This window comes from Camelina sativa, chromosome 5, assembly GCF_030686135.1.
Source record: "Camelina sativa cultivar CO46 ecotype springtype chromosome 5, ASM3068613v1".
Classification (NCBI taxonomy): domain Eukaryota; kingdom Viridiplantae; phylum Streptophyta; class Magnoliopsida; order Brassicales; family Brassicaceae; genus Camelina; species Camelina sativa.
In genome coordinates, this window is record NC_141884.1 from 39,467,537 (window position 1) to 39,484,515 (window position 16,979).

Sequence of the window (16,979 nt, forward strand, 5' to 3'; positions counted from 1 at the left end):
TTGTAGTAGTTTTTTGATGAGAATTATTCAACTTAAAAGTTTTTTTTTTTTTTTTTTAACTTCTATACAATAGATTTACGACTTTAAAGTTTACTAATATTGGATTGTGTTAATTAGATAGAAAGATATTTCTTATTTTATTATATCAGTATTTTTAAAACCGATTGTATGACTGACTAGTGATTATGTTATAGCGAAGTATGAAGTTTTTTACCTTTAAAAAAAAAAAAGCAGTTTCGTTTCTCTTCTTGTAAGTATTGTTTAGTAGTGTTTTATTACGTACATTAAAGAAAAAAGGTAAAACAAAGCATATAATGGATGATGACGTAATGGAAAAGGTCGAAAGTGGAAGAGGTTGAGATGTTTAGGTTTTAAGGGGTCAAAAAAGGGATGGAACTGAAAATTATATTTTTTATAATAAGAAAATTAATCGAGTTCAAACACAGTTATGTTTTTAAGTCGTTTCAGTTCTCAAACTATTATGATGAATACACACGATTGTTCAAAACCATTCTCTACAAGTTATCTCAAGGGTCAAAGAGCCCTTATTTATTGTTATATACTTTGTGGATGGATCTTGGTTTCTGCAGATTGGTAAGCAAGAATTGTATGGTTTCTTCTTTCATAGTAAAGAATTGTATGGTTTCTTATTTAGTTTAGTCTCTGTTTTTTTTTTTTTTTTTTTTTGCTTTCTTTTTATCAATTAGTACTAGTTAACGCGTTTCAATCATGGACGGTAAACATATACTATAAACTACACTAGTAGTTAAGTGTTCAATGGATGATGATGTAATACTACTTAACATGGTTTATTTTATTGAACGAAGACCCACAATCAATTATTTCATTAAAACATACATAATGCGTGTAAGCTTGCTAAAAAATACAGTATAAAATTATATTTAAAATTATTAGTATCAACATCAATCAGGAGATGATTTGCTTTTGAAATTATTACAAGTAGTTAACAAAATTGTTGTTAGCATCATCTCGATTTTAATAATGCTATCCTCTGTTCCTCTAATTTTATTGTTATTGTATTATACGAAAAGAACTTGTAACTTAAGTGAGTTGCTTACGGACAAACCTGATAAACAAGTTAAGGAGTTCAGAATTTTGCAAATATAATAGAACTCGCTAGTAGCTACATCTCATCACTTTTATAAAAATGCCAATATTTTTACCCTTTGGCATTATTTTACATTATTCTTTGGATCAAATTCTAAAAATTTTCATAACTTCCTGGATATATCTTAGAAGAATTTTGGTTTATATAACAAGTATTTGGCAACTTCCATTACAAATATCACTTTTAGGCTTAGTAAAACAATAATTAAGGCGTCGACCAAAAAAATTTAATTGAAGATTTGAAGGTATTTCGCTAATTAAAAATATGAAAATAATGTAAGTGTAAGAAATTTTCTACAATTGAATTAAAATTACAAAATCAATTGTCTTAGTTTATTAGTGTTTTTTTTTGGGGACAAATTGGCTTTTAGTTTTAGTTAAAGTGTTAAAACCAGTAGATCCGGGGGAAATTATTATAATTAATTTAAAAATATGATTAGAGGACATCTGGCTATTTGAAATTACGGTTATGCCATCGAAACCTTAATTACCCATTCCACAAACAAGGCATCTTTTTTTTTTCTTTCTTCTTCTAATAGACAAACTTGGTCACTCTAGAACGAACGATCTCACAACTCATCTGTATTCACCGATCTCTTCTTTCTCTCTTCTGCCTCTACGAACCTTTTCAGAATCAGCCAGCCATGGACGAAGAGTACGAGGTTATCGTTCTCGGCACCGGTCTTAAGGAGTGTATCCTCAGCGGTCTCCTTTCCGTCGATGGTGTCAAGGTCTCTCGATCCTCTTTCCTCTCGATTCGTTTTCTCCTTTTCTTTTTTTAAATCCCCTTATCTGAATTCAATTCATGATTGTTTTTTTTTGGATTATTGTATTGATCCGAAATCAAATCTTCTATGTTACTTGATCCACGATGAACGGATCTCGCCCGATATTAGATCTCCGATTCTATAATCTGAGCTCGATTTTTCAATTTTTGTATGGATTAGATTGTAATGAGTTTTGATTGATGAGATGATTGGTGAAAATGTTTGCTCTGTAATAATGATTTGAGAAATAGGTGACTTTTGTTGATCATGCGATCTGATGTTTCATGTTTGAATTGACCTCTTGTTGTTTCCTTTTGGATTATCTGGAGTAGGTGCTTCACATGGACAGGAATGACTACTATGGTGGAGAATCAACATCGCTTAATCTCAATCAGCTTTGGAAGAAGTTTAGGGGAGAAGAGAAGGCTCCTGAGCACTTAGGTGCTAGCAGGGATTACAATGTTGACATGATGCCTAAGGTTTTATATATAGCTTACCATTCGTTTTTTTTTTATGCTAATTTTATCAATGACACTTTCTAACTCTTGTCTCTTAATGGAATCCAGTTTATGATGGGAAATGGCAAGCTTGTTCGTACTCTTATTCATACTGATGTTACAAAGTATCTCTCCTTTAAAGCTGTTGATGGTAGCTACGTTTTCGTTAAAGGCAAGGTACAAGCTTGTCATTGATGTATCGGTTGCTGTATTTTACAAAATCATTATATACTATGATAATCTTTTTAACTGTTGATGAAATTTTGTCTACAGGTTCAAAAGGTGCCAGCTACTCCTATGGAGGCCCTGAAATCTCCTCTCATGGGTATATTTGAGAAACGTCGAGCTGGCAAGTTTTTCAGTTTTGTTCAGGAGTACGATGAGAAGGACCCAAAAACGCACAATGGAATGGATTTGACCAGAGTTACAACAAAGGAACTGATTGCGTAAGCCGATGTTCTAATTCCTTCTAGCGTTTATGGTGTTACTGACATTTTATTAAGATTATGCGTGGCTGACCATTTATGTGACTCTTTGGCAGGAAATTTGGCCTTGATGACAACACTATTGACTTTATTGGTCACGCAGTGGCACTTCACACGAATGACCAACATCTTCATCAACCCGCCTTCGATACTGTGATGAGAATGAAGGTGAACTTTTATCAAAATTGTCTCTCCTGTCTTAAAATCTCTACATTTTGTTCTGAAGCAGTTAAGTTGACATTCTTTGTTTAAATGGCATGTTAGCTCTATGCGGAATCTCTTGCACGTTTTCAAGGAACCTCTCCATATATCTATCCTCTGTATGGGTTGGGAGAACTACCCCAGGTTTTTCTGTCATTTCGATCTTTGCATTCGTTGCTTGAATTTTTTAAGTTTTAGACGATTATTTCTTAATCCTTCTGTGACTTCTCTCCTATCTCTTCTCTTTGTTCAGGCATTTGCACGACTTAGTGCTGTCTATGGTGGAACATATATGTTGAACAAACCTGAGTGCAAGGTATTACTCATCATGACAGCTCTGTTTTTTGTTTTCTTGTGGTGCACATTATGCAAGAGGGGAATGGGGTGAGAGATTGTATTGGAGGGACGCTGTACTCATTTACAGCAATGTTAATCTTATGCCAGGTAGAGTTTGACGATGAAGGCAAGGTTACTGGTGTAACATCTGAGGGAGAGACTGCTAAATGCAAAAAGGTTGTGTGTGACCCTTCCTACCTGCCAAACAAGGTAATATTGCAGTTTTTAGCATGTTTAAATTTTCGATTATGATCTAAATGTGTCCATACTGATCCAGTATAGCAGGACCGTTTATAAATTACATACCTGTTTGACTTTCCTTGCTGGACCTATGGTCTGTTCATTATGCTGGTTGATTTTCCATGGTTTTTATATTCATTTACTCATTTAGTTCTTCTCTTCGTGCTAACTAGACTGTGGTCTTGGTCAGAACTTCTTGAAAATATGTTCATTTTTTTGGATATCATATTCGTTTGGACTGTCTCCTAATATGATGATTAATCACATTTAAACAGGTTAGGAAGATTGGCAGGGTTGCTCGGGCCATTGCAATTATGAGCCACCCGATTCCAAACACCAACGATTCTCACTCAGTCCAGGTCATCATACCTCAGAAACAGTTGGCCCGCAAATCGGATATGTAAGTTCTTTTGCCTTTAACTCGATAAGCCACTGACTGAAAGGAAGTGAAAGGCCTGGTGCATATGCATTTATCTGAAGCTTTATCTGAATATCATTTTGAGATATGTTTTTATGCGTGCTATAAGATTTTCCTTCATAAATGTAGCTGGATATATAAAGTTCGTTTATTTGGAACCACAGCTAAAATTGTGCACGCACACACAGAATAAATTGCCATATGTGAAAATACAGTGATCTTTGTTTCGCCATTTGTAATCATTCTCTTGCTATTTTGTTGGGTCTGACGTTTTGAACCTCTACACACTGACAGGTATGTCTTCTGTTGTTCGTACTCCCACAACGTTGCTCCCAAGGGAAAGTTCATCGCATTTGTGTCTACAGATGCAGAGACTGATAACCCTCAGACCGAACTAAAGCCTGGTACCGATCTGTTGGGTCCTGTTGATGAGATATTCTTCGACATGTATGATAGATACGAGCCTGTCAATGAGCCTGCTTTGGACAACTGCTTTATTTCAACGGTGAGCGAGACCCATCTATGGTTGCGCCTACTTTAACTTGGATGGTTTAAGTATTTAACCCTTTCCTTGTTCTCACAGAGCTATGATGCTACAACACACTTTGAGACAACTGTGGCGGATGTGTTGAACATGTATACCCTAATCACCGGAAAGGTAACTGTTCTGAAATTCTCAATGAATATATATGTTGATGCAATGGGAAAATAAAAATCTCGGGTTTCTTTTACATCTTTGACGTCAATTCTGTGTGTTTTCGTATGTTGCAGCAACTGGACCTAAGTGTCGATCTGAGTGCAGCAAGCGCTGCTGAGGAATGAGGAATCTCTCTCTAGTTTTTTTTCTTATGCTTGTTTTTCTATTTTCCTGACTCTTGCTTTTGGGTTTGTTGTTTTGGTTTTTTTTTTTTGTCGGTTTGAAAACAGAATCAATACCTATCCTTCATGTTTTAGCAACTAACGACCTTGTGTCTCCTTTTTAATGTTGGATTCCTCGGTTAAAAAGACTTATAAATGCTCTTTAAATCTCAAGTCTTTTTCAGCTGCTTACATTTCTCTTTTTGGGGTCCTCTTGGAGATATTAGAATGAAGCTGTGTTTTACCAACTATAGCTTGTCGGTTAACCTCGTCTCCCTTAATAATTTTCTTTTCTATGGGTTGATATTATTTCATTAAAAAATAAAATAATGGTTCAGAAAACGATTCAGCTTTCGTACCAGCTTGAGGTGGAGATGGTACTCTAGTTGATTGATATGTGGATCAGTGGATGTAAACGTTTTGGTTGATTAATATTTCTCATGATTGTAAAGAACAAAAAGGTTTCGTGGTGTAGTTGGTTATCACGTCAGTCTAACACACTGAAGGTCTCCGGTTCGAACCCGGGCGAAGCCATTAGTATTTTTTTACAAGAATATCTTTTAGTTTATTTGAAATTAAAAAAAACTAACGCCGTTGCCGGGGATCGAACCCGGGTCACCCGCGTGACAGGCGGGAATACTTACCACTATACTACAACGACTCTTGTTGTTTACTATGATAAATACATAAACTTAATCGTTTCATACTTTCAAAGTGTCAAAGACAAGCAAAAAAAATCCAGTTTTTTACTCGAGACTGGGTGGCTAAATATATTTATGGCCCTTGGAGTAAATTCCCTTCAGGTTAAATAAAGGAAATTGTCTTTTCCGCTAACACATGCTTATCTTATTAAAAAAGAGACTAGGCTAATCCAATCATACTAGTTTGGAACAGTTTAGAGAAAATTTGAAAAAAAGAAAATGTTGTTGTCATCTATAGTGTAAGCACGAATCTTGACGATTTTTAATACTTCTGATATTATATTTGGTGTCAGAAATATCAAATAGGCAAGTGCCCTAAGCCACAATTTATATCATAATTTTATAGGCTACATTACTCAACAATCGTCTTCTTAAAAGTTATTTTACAAGGTTCTATCTCCAATATATTTAGCATATATCATTCTTTTCTTTGTTTGGCTGTATATATTTTGGCCTTTTTTTTTTTTGTTTAAGTTAGACTATATTATTACCGTAGAACGTCATATCTATATATAAGATTTTGCCCAAACCTCTAAATACTGGTTGCACGTAGGGGAATGATACTAGACGAATTCTCGAGATGGATAACCATCTAGCTAGGTAAGCCGAACCACGTCATTGATTAGAATCTGGTGCTCTTCTATTTCATATTTTTGCATTTGCGAACGTTAATTTATTTCCTCTTTTGCTCATGCATGTAATCTTCGTTGACATAAACTACAAACAAACTCTTACGTCTTTTTTGTTTTGTGTTCGGTACAAAGCTCTTTATAAACAAGTTTTATTCGATTCATTTGCCAATGTTTTATATCCTCTTTTCTGATTTAACCTTTCGGCTTTTTATTTTATTTTTAATAACTTCTTTCTTTTATTGTTATTATTTGTGTGTGTGTGTGGATGTGTGTTTGCCTAGCTTCGATTCAAAAAAACTCTTTTAAATTCTCGACGTAATTAGTTGATCAGGTAGTGATTTGATTAATAATGGTCTAGTGCCCTTTTCAGCACTTGTGTTATATTTAGAAACCCTTTACAATTCAAAAGAAGTAACAAAACGAGAGTATGAAGAGTAATAGGAATATGCCATACAGATACAACGAACACCACGCTACCTATTCAAATACAATGAACATTTCCATCAATTATTTGAAGTCTGGCTTTTAAAGCTTTTGACCAGGAACTAACTAATTGTTTGGACTTACATTCATTTATATGCTGTTTACCTTTTAGCAAAAATAAAAATGATCCCCAATTTAACTAAATTTTGTGCAAGTAATGCTAAAAATTGTTTAAATTGGAAAAAGCCAAAAAGGCATGAGAGATTTCAAGCGTAGGGAGTAGTACGCAACTACGCAGTACGCACTCGTTTGTTTTCCAGCCTTAAAGGCGAAGAATACGAAAAGATATACCAATGGGTCTTCTAGAAGGCACACAGCTCATTTCTCGTATTTTTCTTTATTTTATGCATACAGATCAATTTTTTTTTTTTGTTTTTTTTGCTACAATTATAAATATTTTCCCGAATAATTATAATGTCAATAATCTCTTGTCATTGTCATGCTATAATCGTTTTTTGACGACGAATTATAAATAGAATTTATCAACGAACAACGCTAAAACAACATTTTGTGAGGCGTTTTCAATCCTTCCTTTCATCAAAATTTGTCTTGGAGAAATGAATCAAGATTCTCTAACGAGCTAGTTTTAATATTTCAGTTCTAGTATTCTTTATATTTTGGGTTATGTTCATTTCAAAGTTACTTCATAATTTCATACTATTATAGAGCCATTGATTATATATAGACCATTACTATTAATACCGTCCTAGTAAAATGTTTGTTAAAATCGAAACTGTTAATACGATTTAGAAGTGAAAGCTTGATCTGAAAACAAGAAGCGAAGGTTTATTACTTTGAATGCTCATCATTTGATTAAAAACCAATTTTCACCGAGGATCGGTAGCTCAATTGGTAAAAACTTTCTGGCAAAGTCTAGAGGTCGCCGGTTCAGATACAAAATTATACTACTAGAAAGCTTCATGAACGTGTTTAAAACAGGCCAGCATTAAAGAAACCGTTCCAATTAGATACGTTTGTTAAGAAAACACGTTTGTAATAATAGTAAGAGACGTATCTTGATGCAATTTTTGACACGAGAGAAATAAAGGAAAAAAAAAAGGGTCGGCAGATGGGTAGGAGTTATAGTGTGATTTGCAGAAATGGAGCATATATAGACACCATTTAGTGTCACTCACACACCCTCACGATTCCTATAAATGTTCCTAGCTCATTGATTGCATTTTTGGATAATACTATTCATTGTCACTTCATTCCGCCATCGATTTTTTCGGGGTATTTTTTAAAAAAAAAAACAATTAATAATAAAGCAATTTAGTTGGTTCTTGGCTTCTTGCCATCAAATTATTTCTAGCTCAGAAACAAAAATATATTATTGAATGAACAGTAGTACTCGACGAATCTTTATCGTTGTTACTTGTTAGATACGTTTATGGTATAATTAGAACTAAACTAGTTAAACTTAATTGAAGTGGTAAAGTTTAAACCTCGAGGATATCTAAAGCTCTTACAAATGAGAATTACGTAACTGTCAAACATTCACAAAAAAAATCGTTAAATCGTTGAAGGGTAACTGATATTTTAATTTTTTTGGATACATACATTATTGAAGATGGTTAGATGATATTTATTCTAGGAAGAGGACGACGACGGTGCTATGGTCCATGTGTCACCGTATTGTCGATCTTGCGGATAAGAAAGAAGATAAGTCATCGTATCCACATGGACTTCTTTCTTCTAGAACCCCAATTATTTTTATCTAAATCTAAATAATAATAACATTATTTGATACTTCTCGTACGATTTTTTTGAGTGTATCAAATCCCTCACGGCATTTTTTCTTCACATATATCTCCAAAAACAAAACGAAAAAAAAATAATTTCTAGATGAAAATTGCGTGGTCCTCCTCCTCCTTTACTCATTTATTTTGGAAGAAATGAATTATTATTGAATGATTTGTAATTTCACATAATAACAAACACATAAAATTGCCAATATTCGTCAACTTATTAAATGCTTTTACATTTATCTTTTTTTTTGGATTAACTTATTTTATTGCGTGATGCATATTCACTGAACAGTTTTTAAAACTATTTTGTTGATCTGTCTAGTGTTTTAAATTTAGTGTTGTATTTTTTTGTTGTTTGTTTTCTTGAAAATATCAAGAAAAAATAAATAATTGATGATAACAATTTAATTTCATGGAAAAAAAAAAAGAAAGATGATAATTATCATCTAGGGACCGTCTTTGTTCAGTGTCCTATATCTCCCAATTGCTATAAAAAGCCTCTGCCCAACACTTAGCTTTTACCCCAATCACATCTTCTTGAGTGTCTTTTACAGTTTCCGATTATATCAAAATCATAGAATCTTGCTGTTTCAAGAAGCTTCCTTTTTTTCTTAAGCTATAAGGTTTGTTACTTAATTAGTGAGTAATGGTAGTGTCAAAGAAGAAATCAGGTTGGATTAAAGGAGATTTAATCCCAGGATTACCTGAGGAATTAGCTATGGAGTGTTTGGTTAGGGTTCCTTTTCAGTTTCATTCTTCCATGAAACACGTTTGCCGTTCTTGGAAATGTGTTATCTCCCGTCCTTCTTTCAACAAGGAACGGATCAGTTTCGGGAAAGCTGAGTCTCTTCTCTGTCTTGTTCAACCTCTGACTCCGATTGATGATGACGGTGGTGGTGAGATGAGGAGTGAGAAAGAAGAAGGAAGCGAGTCTCAGTCTCAGATGATGATGATTCAGCAGCAACCGCGTGTGACTGGGACGCCACTTTACGGTTTAAGCGTTTATAACGCTACGCTTGACACGTGGCACCGCGTCGCGATTCCTGAAAGGATTCCTCTGTTCTGCGAGTGCGTTGCGGTTCAGGACGCTGGGAAAGTTTTATTGATCGGCGGTTGGGATCCGGAGACGTTGCAGCCTGTGAGAGATGTCTTCGTTTTGGATTTCTTCGCCGGGGAAGGAAGCGGAAGGAGGTGGAGAAGAGGGAAACCGATGTCGGCGGCGAGATCGTTCTTCGCTTGCGCTTCCGTTGTTGGTTCGAGGAAGGTTTACGTCGCCGGTGGTCATGACGATCAGAAGAACGCTCTCCGATCGGCTGAAGTGTACGATGTTGAGAAAGACGAGTGGACGACGCTTCCTCCGATGACCGAAGGAAGAGACGAGTGCCACGGGTTCTCGATGTTGGCTACGGATCTTGGATTTTGCGTTTTGAGCGGTTACGGAACGGAGACGCAAGGCCAATTCCGATCCGACGGCGAGATTTACGATCCGGTTTCGAATTCCTGGTCTGTAATCGAAAATGTCTGGCCGTTTCCTGATTTAAGCCCGAGAGGTCGCACCGCCACCGCTGAATCCGCCGGGGAATTTAGAGGTTGTAGGTTATGGTGTTTTATTGACAGCGAGAGACAGAGTCAGCCTCGTTGGGAAATCGAGGATGATTCGATGAAGTGGAAGGTTGTTATGGAGACGATTAGGCTCCCGGTGACGACGATGACGTCTGTTTTCGCTGGAAGCTTGAGTGGCCAAGCGGTGGCGATGATTGGCGGTGGCGGTGAAGAAAGTGGGACGATGATGGTGAAGGCGACGACGGCGGAGAAGAATGGCGGGAAGTGGATCAACGTCAACACTCCCTCTGGTTTTTCGAGTCTTCCTTTTTCTTATTCTTCAATCTATGTCTAATTAGATTGACTTTAAGTCAACGTTAATAGTTTAAATACAGAAAACAAAAGGGGTTTGGGTTTTTCATTATTTTATACAAACATCAAATCTTTTAGTATCGATGTAAAAAGAATGGTATTTTCGATAATTGAACAAAGTCACACAATGAAAAGAATGGCTAAGTAAAAAAAGTGTTCAAAGTAATTGCCAGTCATCTTCATGTTCCTCCTCACCAGAGAACTCTGTAGATGTCACTATGCTGCTGCTATCTGCAATTCCGCAGTCATTCCTTCTGTGGGATTGAGTAACAGTGAAGAGAGGAGCGCCATTGGATTCTCCAGCTAGCTTTGTTGCTCGGATACAGAAATCATCAAAATCAGCTGTTACATAAGTTGGAAGAGATAAGTGTAAAGCAACAAAGTAACCAAATCAAACTGGAAATGGCTTAACCGAATTTGTTTTATAGACTGATTGGATTCAATTTCTATAAAGACTGAATAACAAACCAAAACCAAAGCCAAGCGTAAACAGAATTGTGCTCATCCTTAGAAACTAGTAAATACCTTTGTCAGGGCAATAGAATCCGAGAGCTAGTGATGGGTCAAGTGACTCCAGCGGAACATAACGGGGTGTACTGTACCACATTACCAGATTTAGTAGGAATCATGTAGGGAGACAGAACACTGAATAAGGCAAAATAATCAATCAAACTCACTTGCAATGGTAAGACGATGTGTCAACATCTCTATTTTCCTTGTTGACTGTCACTACCTATCAACCATTACCGATAAGGCTCAATCAGTGACACTGAAATGTCATATGAAGCACATGGACTGAGTAATATCAGTCCCCAAACTAATTAGTCGATTAATGAATGAATGTGGTGGGGACAATATAAGGAAAATATGGACCACCTTAAATGTCTGAAACTTCAAATCAAAACGTGCCAGATCCAAAACACTACACTAATTCTTGTTTGTTTTTATTTAAGGATTTATAAGGAGTGTTGAAGAAAACCTGTTGAACATCGTGCGGATCAAGGTAGAAGCCTTTGTCTTCTTGAACTCCAACTATGTAAGTTGATGCACCTGGTTTGCCGCCCAAAATCCCGAGGCTTTGAGGGAAAGTGAAAGTGGCTATCAAAGATGGAAGGTACCTGACAACAAAATAATAGTCTTTTCAGAACAGATTAAGCCAAATTTGATAGCAAGTCACTCAAACTCTGCTGTCATCATATCCTCTCCATAGTGCATATGTAGATTAATGTGTGCATGTAATTACAAGCCATCAATTTTTCCTTAAGACTGATCGAACATCTTCTGAAGAAGACGAAAAGTTGAATTCGTGATATCTATAGTACATATCGCATAGCAATCAGTTTGATAAAATCACAAACCTGGGGTTCACTTTGTCAAGCCCAAGAACCAGTGGCACCACGAGAAGAACTGGCGTCCACTCAGTTTCTCCTTCTGAAAATTCCACACAAGTTTTGGTGACATCTTCAATACAGAGAATTGGAGCTCCACCTCTCTCTCCATCTTCACTGCCAGAAACGATATGAACAGCCATGGAAAACGACTTGTTTTTAACATCAGTTTCTTCACTTTTCTTCCGAACTAATGATTCCCATGATCGACAAACAGCATATGGTCCTACCCATGACCCAGCAGCCAGGCCATAAGATTCTCCAGCTTGTATAAGATTGTGAATCGAGAATGCTGAAGCCTCAGAATCACCAAAAAGTTCTAATATCCCTAAGTATTCCTCTTCAGGGGGCTGCATTTTAAAACCAAAACAATCTAACTTAAACTGGACTCATGAGAAACCAGATTTATGCTCCTTATATTGTATAATCAGTAGTTAAGGCATAGACTGGATATCACAATTAACTAACCTCAGATTCCTTTTTCCTCCAAGACCTTCCCAGCCTTTGGAATAGCAATGCCTGTTAAAGATCTGGAAATTTAGAACATAACGTGTAAAGTTTTGAAGTCTCAAGCTACAACAGTAATAAGCAGACCTGTGCAAAGAGCATCTGGCTGCTTCGAAGCATGCAACCCCAGTTAACATCACTAGTATAAGCTGTGTCGCCAATAGGCTCAAAACCTGTAAACTAACTTAGTGAGTAATTGGTGAAAACTTTTAGCTTGCTTGAGTTTGAAGTGAATATACAAACCTCTACGATATGTCATTAGTATTAAGGATGAAAAATCTTGTCCGAATGCAGTCAAGACATGACCAGAATCTGCTTCTTCTGAGGATTCACCGTCTGAGATTTTATAACAGACACCCAGGAGCCATATCTCACTTGTACTGCTGGAAATACCGGTCCTACTCGGCCCTAATACACGCTCTTGAAATCTCCTAATTGCTCCACTAGCCATAGAAGCTGTTTTTAAAATTACTGTCCAACTGTTATGTGTGGTACAATCTGGCTTATTCTCGGAAGTTGTTGAAGCTTCCTTAGACGGTTGAGAAACGGGGGAGGAAGATGCACCCACATCCGGGCATAACGTCAAGTCTGAATTGTTATCACTAAATGCCGAATCTGAAACTAGAGATGTCCCGGATTTATCACGCTTTTCACCTGTGTTTGATGAAGAACAATTCGAAGGAACAAATCTATCACATATAGCCTTCATTACCTAGACATTAACCACCACATGCAACATGTCTCTCTCTCAAATCCCACCAGAGAATCTACCTTCGTCTGCAATAAGAGATAACAAAATAGATCAGACTTAGCTCTAACAATTACGTTCACAAAGTAAGCTAAAGCACAACAATACCCTCAAGGATAATCTTGTATTATCCCATAATTCAACAGGTTTATATCAGCCCAGAACTTTGATCCCTAAGTTTGTTCTGACTCACTATTACACCCCATTTCAATATGCCCCAAATCTTTCTTAATTCGAAATTAGGAATCAAAGAGAATCTAATGAACACAAACAATTAAAGATAAAGGCGTCAAAGGTGCTCGAATCCGATAAGCAAAATCCCAAAATTGAACAAATCTACACACAAAAATTCATATAAATTCGAGACCGCTGACGCAATTTTCCCCTGGCGGATCTACAGTAATCACAATTGATCAATCAGTCAACTATAAATTTGACAACTCAATTCTCGCATACACAAAAAAAGAAGAAGCATAAAGATCAAAAGGAACAAAAGTATAAGCTCGATTAACCGCTAAACAAACGCTTCATAATCCGATCCGGAGAACTAAAATTTTCACAAATTTTATTCGAATTTAAAGCAGAGTATAAAAAGATAGATCACCTGAGAAAACCAAATCGAAATCGTTCACGCTTGACTAGATACGACGGAGACGAGACCTCCGGAGACGAAGACGAGAACTAGAGTGCGAATTACGGAGACGAAGTTTGAATTGCAGAAGAACGATTTCGTGTTACCTTAAAAAGTTTCGTGCTCTCTCTCTCCTCTTCGAATATGGGGATGATTACATTTATTTATGATGATAAAAATTTAATTAAATAGTGCATTACCATTGACGTAAAGCCAACTAATGGGTTTGATTGGATTGGGCCAGTTCAATAATCAAAAGCCCATTTATGTATAAAAACCGTTTAAAGGAAATAAATCGCAATTACTGTTATACCCTTTTAAGCATGATTTATTGCCTTTCTGCGAAGAGATTTCAAAATCCTCAAAAAAGGAAAACTGCAACTGCCGCTCTTTCTCCGTTACGTCTTCCTTCTTTTTACTATCTCTCCTCTGCCACTGATTCATCATCATCATCTTCTTTAACTGATTTGGGACTTCTAAGAAGTTTCTGAAGCAAAACTCGAATCATTCCGTTCTATTACCATGTCTTCCGCCAAGAAGGTACATTCGATCAGAGTCTTCATGAGTTCTTTTCAATCATCTTTACGGCTTTTATGTTTTAGTATATGTTCTTAGGTTTCTCTGGTTTCTTATCAGGGTTCCGATCGGGTTGAAGACAGGAGATCTCTCGGAAAGTTAAAAAAACAGGTCGTGGAATTGGAGAAATTGGAATCTCCGGATCGGTTGAGTAAGGACGACGACAAGCCTGTCTTCATCAAGCGCAGTATCCTTTTTCATTGTTGCAGATTCAAAGTCTTTTTTTTTTTTTTTTTCTTACTTACTCTTTCACAATTCATTAGATACATTCTTGTTTCTTTTGTTTTCACATGAGTGAATCTTGTTTTAAAGATATATACTTGAATGAGAAATTAAAAACGATAGTTAAAGATCATGGCATATTCTGTTCTTGCTCCTTGGATCCTGGTTCTTCAAAAATCTGTGGAAGTGATTGCAGTTGTGTGTATGTTTTCCAAAATCTGACTTTATTTTTAGTCACTATGATCACAAATACTCATCTGATTTAAAGATTCTTGTCTGCATTGATTTTGACTTTTCTTGTACTTTTCCTTGATGTATAGGACTCTACTATCAAACTGTTCATCTAGTTGCACATGCAAAGGTGAGTGCACCAACAAGCCGTTCCAACAAAGACATATTAAGAAGATGAAGTTGGTTCAGGTTTGTATATTGCAAAGTGGCTCATACAAAAAAAAAAAAATTGCGTTTTAGGGCTATTGGTTGAATAAGTTGTTTCGTGTAGACAGAGAAATGTGGAAATGGTATTGCAGCAGATGAAGATATCGAAAAAGGAGATTTTATCATCGAATATGTTGGGGAAGGTGATGTTATATCATTGTTGCTCATGTTTACTTGTATATATATACTCTGCTTACTGTGCCATTGACTTATCTTCTTAAATCTATTGCTCACTAATAGTTATCGACGAAAAGATTTGTCAAGAAAGGCTTTGGAAGTTGAAGCTGGTCGAGACAAATTTTTACTTGTGTCAGATAAGCTATAACATGGTGATTGATGCTACTCATAAGGGGAATAAATCAAGATATATCAATCACAGCTGCAATCCTAATGCAGAGATGCAGAAATGGTTTGTTATCAATATTGCTCTCATCATCTTCTTCTGTTCAGTACAGTTGGGGAAAGAGTTATTTGTACAATGGTCTTTCTTTGTTTTCCAATAGGATAATTGATGGAGAGACAAGAATCGGCATATTTGCTAACCGTTTCATTAACAAAGGCGAGGAGTTGACCTACGATTACCAGTAAGAACATATATTTTCTTGCATCCACCAACAATACCTTAGCTTGTGCAATATTCTTGGATACTACTTACTATTGTCTTTTATAAAGTAAAATATTTAAGTTGTGATACTAAGAAATATAGCAGGTTTGTGCAGTTTGGTGCAGATCAAGATTGCTACTGCGGTTCAGTGGATTGCAGAAAAAAACTAGGTGCAAAACCTATTAAAGCTAAGAAGACAACTTTGGAAGAAGATGTGAAACCAGTGGCAAGTAAAAAGGTAAAACTGAAACTGAAGTCTATCTGGAAGAGAAGCTTAGATAAGTAGATGCTCCTGTTGAATAGTCGTCTCATGATCATGGTTTTGTAACAATTTCGAATATATTCATCCTGTTATGTGGTATGTTAAACAGTAACTTACGATATAATATACATCTGGTTAGGTGAAAAAGAGAAGTAGACGCGTTGCCGGTTAGTATTAATTATATGGCTCTATTTACGACAAGCTTCTCGATCGATTCGGAGGTATGAGACAAAAATTTGGATGCGTCAGGAAAATCTTGGATCAACAGTAGCCCAAGACAAATATGTTCCCGTAACTGCATAGGTGTGGTGATCAGTTTAGAACGTCCCACGAAGCAGAGGTATAAGCACAATAAGCAAGGCTCAGAAAGCGCATTCATATTGCAATATAAACATAAAGGCTCAGAAGCATTTACTTTTGCTTGTTGAGTTGTACTAGTTTTTGACAATAATAGTCAACATTTTCAGGTGTTTTGGCATCATTACACAATACGATGAGTTTTCAAGAAAACACTTGGTATCCACTTGACTTAAATCCCAACTCTATTGTTCATCACCTTCTATCTCGTTTTACGAAATCTAAGAGTCAAAATATATATTTGCTCCAGGTAATGTATGAGGATGGTGTTACCGAGACTATCGACATGTCCAGAGAAGTTTGGAACATCGTAAATGTTTGATATTGCTCCAATTAAGTCTGATTTCATTCCCAACATTTTTGGATTACACTTGAATTGTGAAGAAATAGTTTTGAACCCGAGTGTATCTGCTATTGTAACCAACCAAACTCTGTCGGTTGGCAAATAGATTTTGACTTTGTTGTTGTCAGTGTGTATGTATGTATCCAACTCGAATCAGTAGTTCAGTAGTACCATATGTGGAATCTTTTAGACCAAAGAAAAAGAAATGTCTTTTGGACTTTTAAACCGGGTTTTGGTTATTTTTGTGACAAAAGAATAACTAATACCCGGTTTAATAATTGAGAACTATATAACCAATTACCGGTTTGTTCTGTCTATGATTGACAGATGATTAAGCACGTGATCCTCCTGGGCTAGCTAGTGTCCGTTGTTCCGGTTGTTGATAGCCACGGTCCGATGACCGACAGTGGATTGGCTTTGCCGGTGGTAGGTGATGTGAGGCCCGCTCACCTACCTAATTTATTATTTTTATTTAAGAAAAATAAATACATATTG

The 16,979-nt window shown here is 36.3% G+C and overlaps 4 protein-coding genes and 2 non-coding genes across 7 annotated transcripts; 4 read left to right on the forward strand and 2 right to left on the reverse strand.

The window, feature by feature from the left end:
* Positions 1–666: 666 nt before the first annotated feature.
* On the forward strand, positions 667–5,104 carry LOC104788250 (guanosine nucleotide diphosphate dissociation inhibitor 2). Its single transcript, XM_010513983.3, has 12 exons — positions 667–1,859; positions 2,228–2,374; positions 2,462–2,569; positions 2,666–2,838; positions 2,934–3,045; positions 3,142–3,222; positions 3,332–3,394; positions 3,523–3,624; positions 3,930–4,054; positions 4,367–4,577; positions 4,656–4,730; positions 4,844–5,104. The coding sequence occupies exons 1-12, from the start codon at positions 1,773–1,775 to the stop codon at positions 4,892–4,894; spliced, it is 1,335 nt and encodes a 444-aa protein (XP_010512285.1). The 5' UTR covers positions 667–1,772; the 3' UTR covers positions 4,895–5,104.
* A 286-nt stretch (positions 5,105–5,390) lies between these two features.
* On the forward strand, positions 5,391–5,464 carry TRNAV-AAC (transfer RNA valine (anticodon AAC)). Its single transcript has one exon. It is a non-coding gene; the product is annotated as a tRNA-Val (tRNA).
* A 55-nt stretch (positions 5,465–5,519) lies between these two features.
* On the reverse strand, positions 5,520–5,591 carry TRNAD-GUC (transfer RNA aspartic acid (anticodon GUC)). The gene has a single exon. It is a non-coding gene; the product is annotated as a tRNA-Asp (tRNA).
* Positions 5,592–8,664: 3,073 nt separating this feature from the next.
* Positions 8,665–10,881, forward strand: LOC104788252 (F-box/kelch-repeat protein SKIP20). Its single transcript, XM_010513986.3, has one exon. The coding sequence runs from the start codon at positions 9,141–9,143 to the stop codon at positions 10,389–10,391; it is 1,251 nt and encodes a 416-aa protein (XP_010512288.1). The 5' UTR covers positions 8,665–9,140; the 3' UTR covers positions 10,392–10,881.
* LOC104788251 (cysteine protease ATG4b) lies at positions 10,427–13,864 on the reverse strand. Of its 2 annotated transcripts, XM_087451448.1 has the most exons (10): positions 13,656–13,842; positions 13,016–13,080; positions 12,547–12,924; positions 12,391–12,476; positions 12,265–12,315; positions 11,767–12,146; positions 11,388–11,526; positions 11,086–11,141; positions 10,934–11,004; positions 10,427–10,750 (listed from the first exon to the last, which is right to left on the reverse strand). In XM_087451448.1, exons 3-10 carry the CDS (start codon positions 12,752–12,754, stop codon positions 10,566–10,568), a joined length of 1,176 nt encoding a protein of 391 aa, XP_087307574.1. In that variant the 5' UTR covers positions 12,755–12,924; positions 13,016–13,080; positions 13,656–13,842; the 3' UTR covers positions 10,427–10,565. The 2 variants fall into 2 exon arrangements, with proteins under 2 accessions (XP_087307574.1, XP_010512286.2); XM_010513984.3 differs by having other exon boundaries at positions 12,547–13,080; positions 13,656–13,864.
* Positions 13,865–14,063: 199 nt separating this feature from the next.
* On the forward strand, positions 14,064–16,611 carry LOC104788253 (putative histone-lysine N-methyltransferase ASHH4). Its single transcript, XM_010513987.3, has 12 exons — positions 14,064–14,222; positions 14,319–14,445; positions 14,571–14,682; positions 14,801–14,900; positions 14,983–15,061; positions 15,159–15,327; positions 15,422–15,502; positions 15,628–15,760; positions 15,924–15,951; positions 16,034–16,124; positions 16,252–16,300; positions 16,392–16,611. Exons 1-12 carry the CDS (start codon positions 14,205–14,207, stop codon positions 16,461–16,463), a joined length of 1,059 nt encoding a protein of 352 aa, XP_010512289.1. The 5' UTR covers positions 14,064–14,204; the 3' UTR covers positions 16,464–16,611.
* Positions 16,612–16,979: the final 368 nt, after the last annotated feature.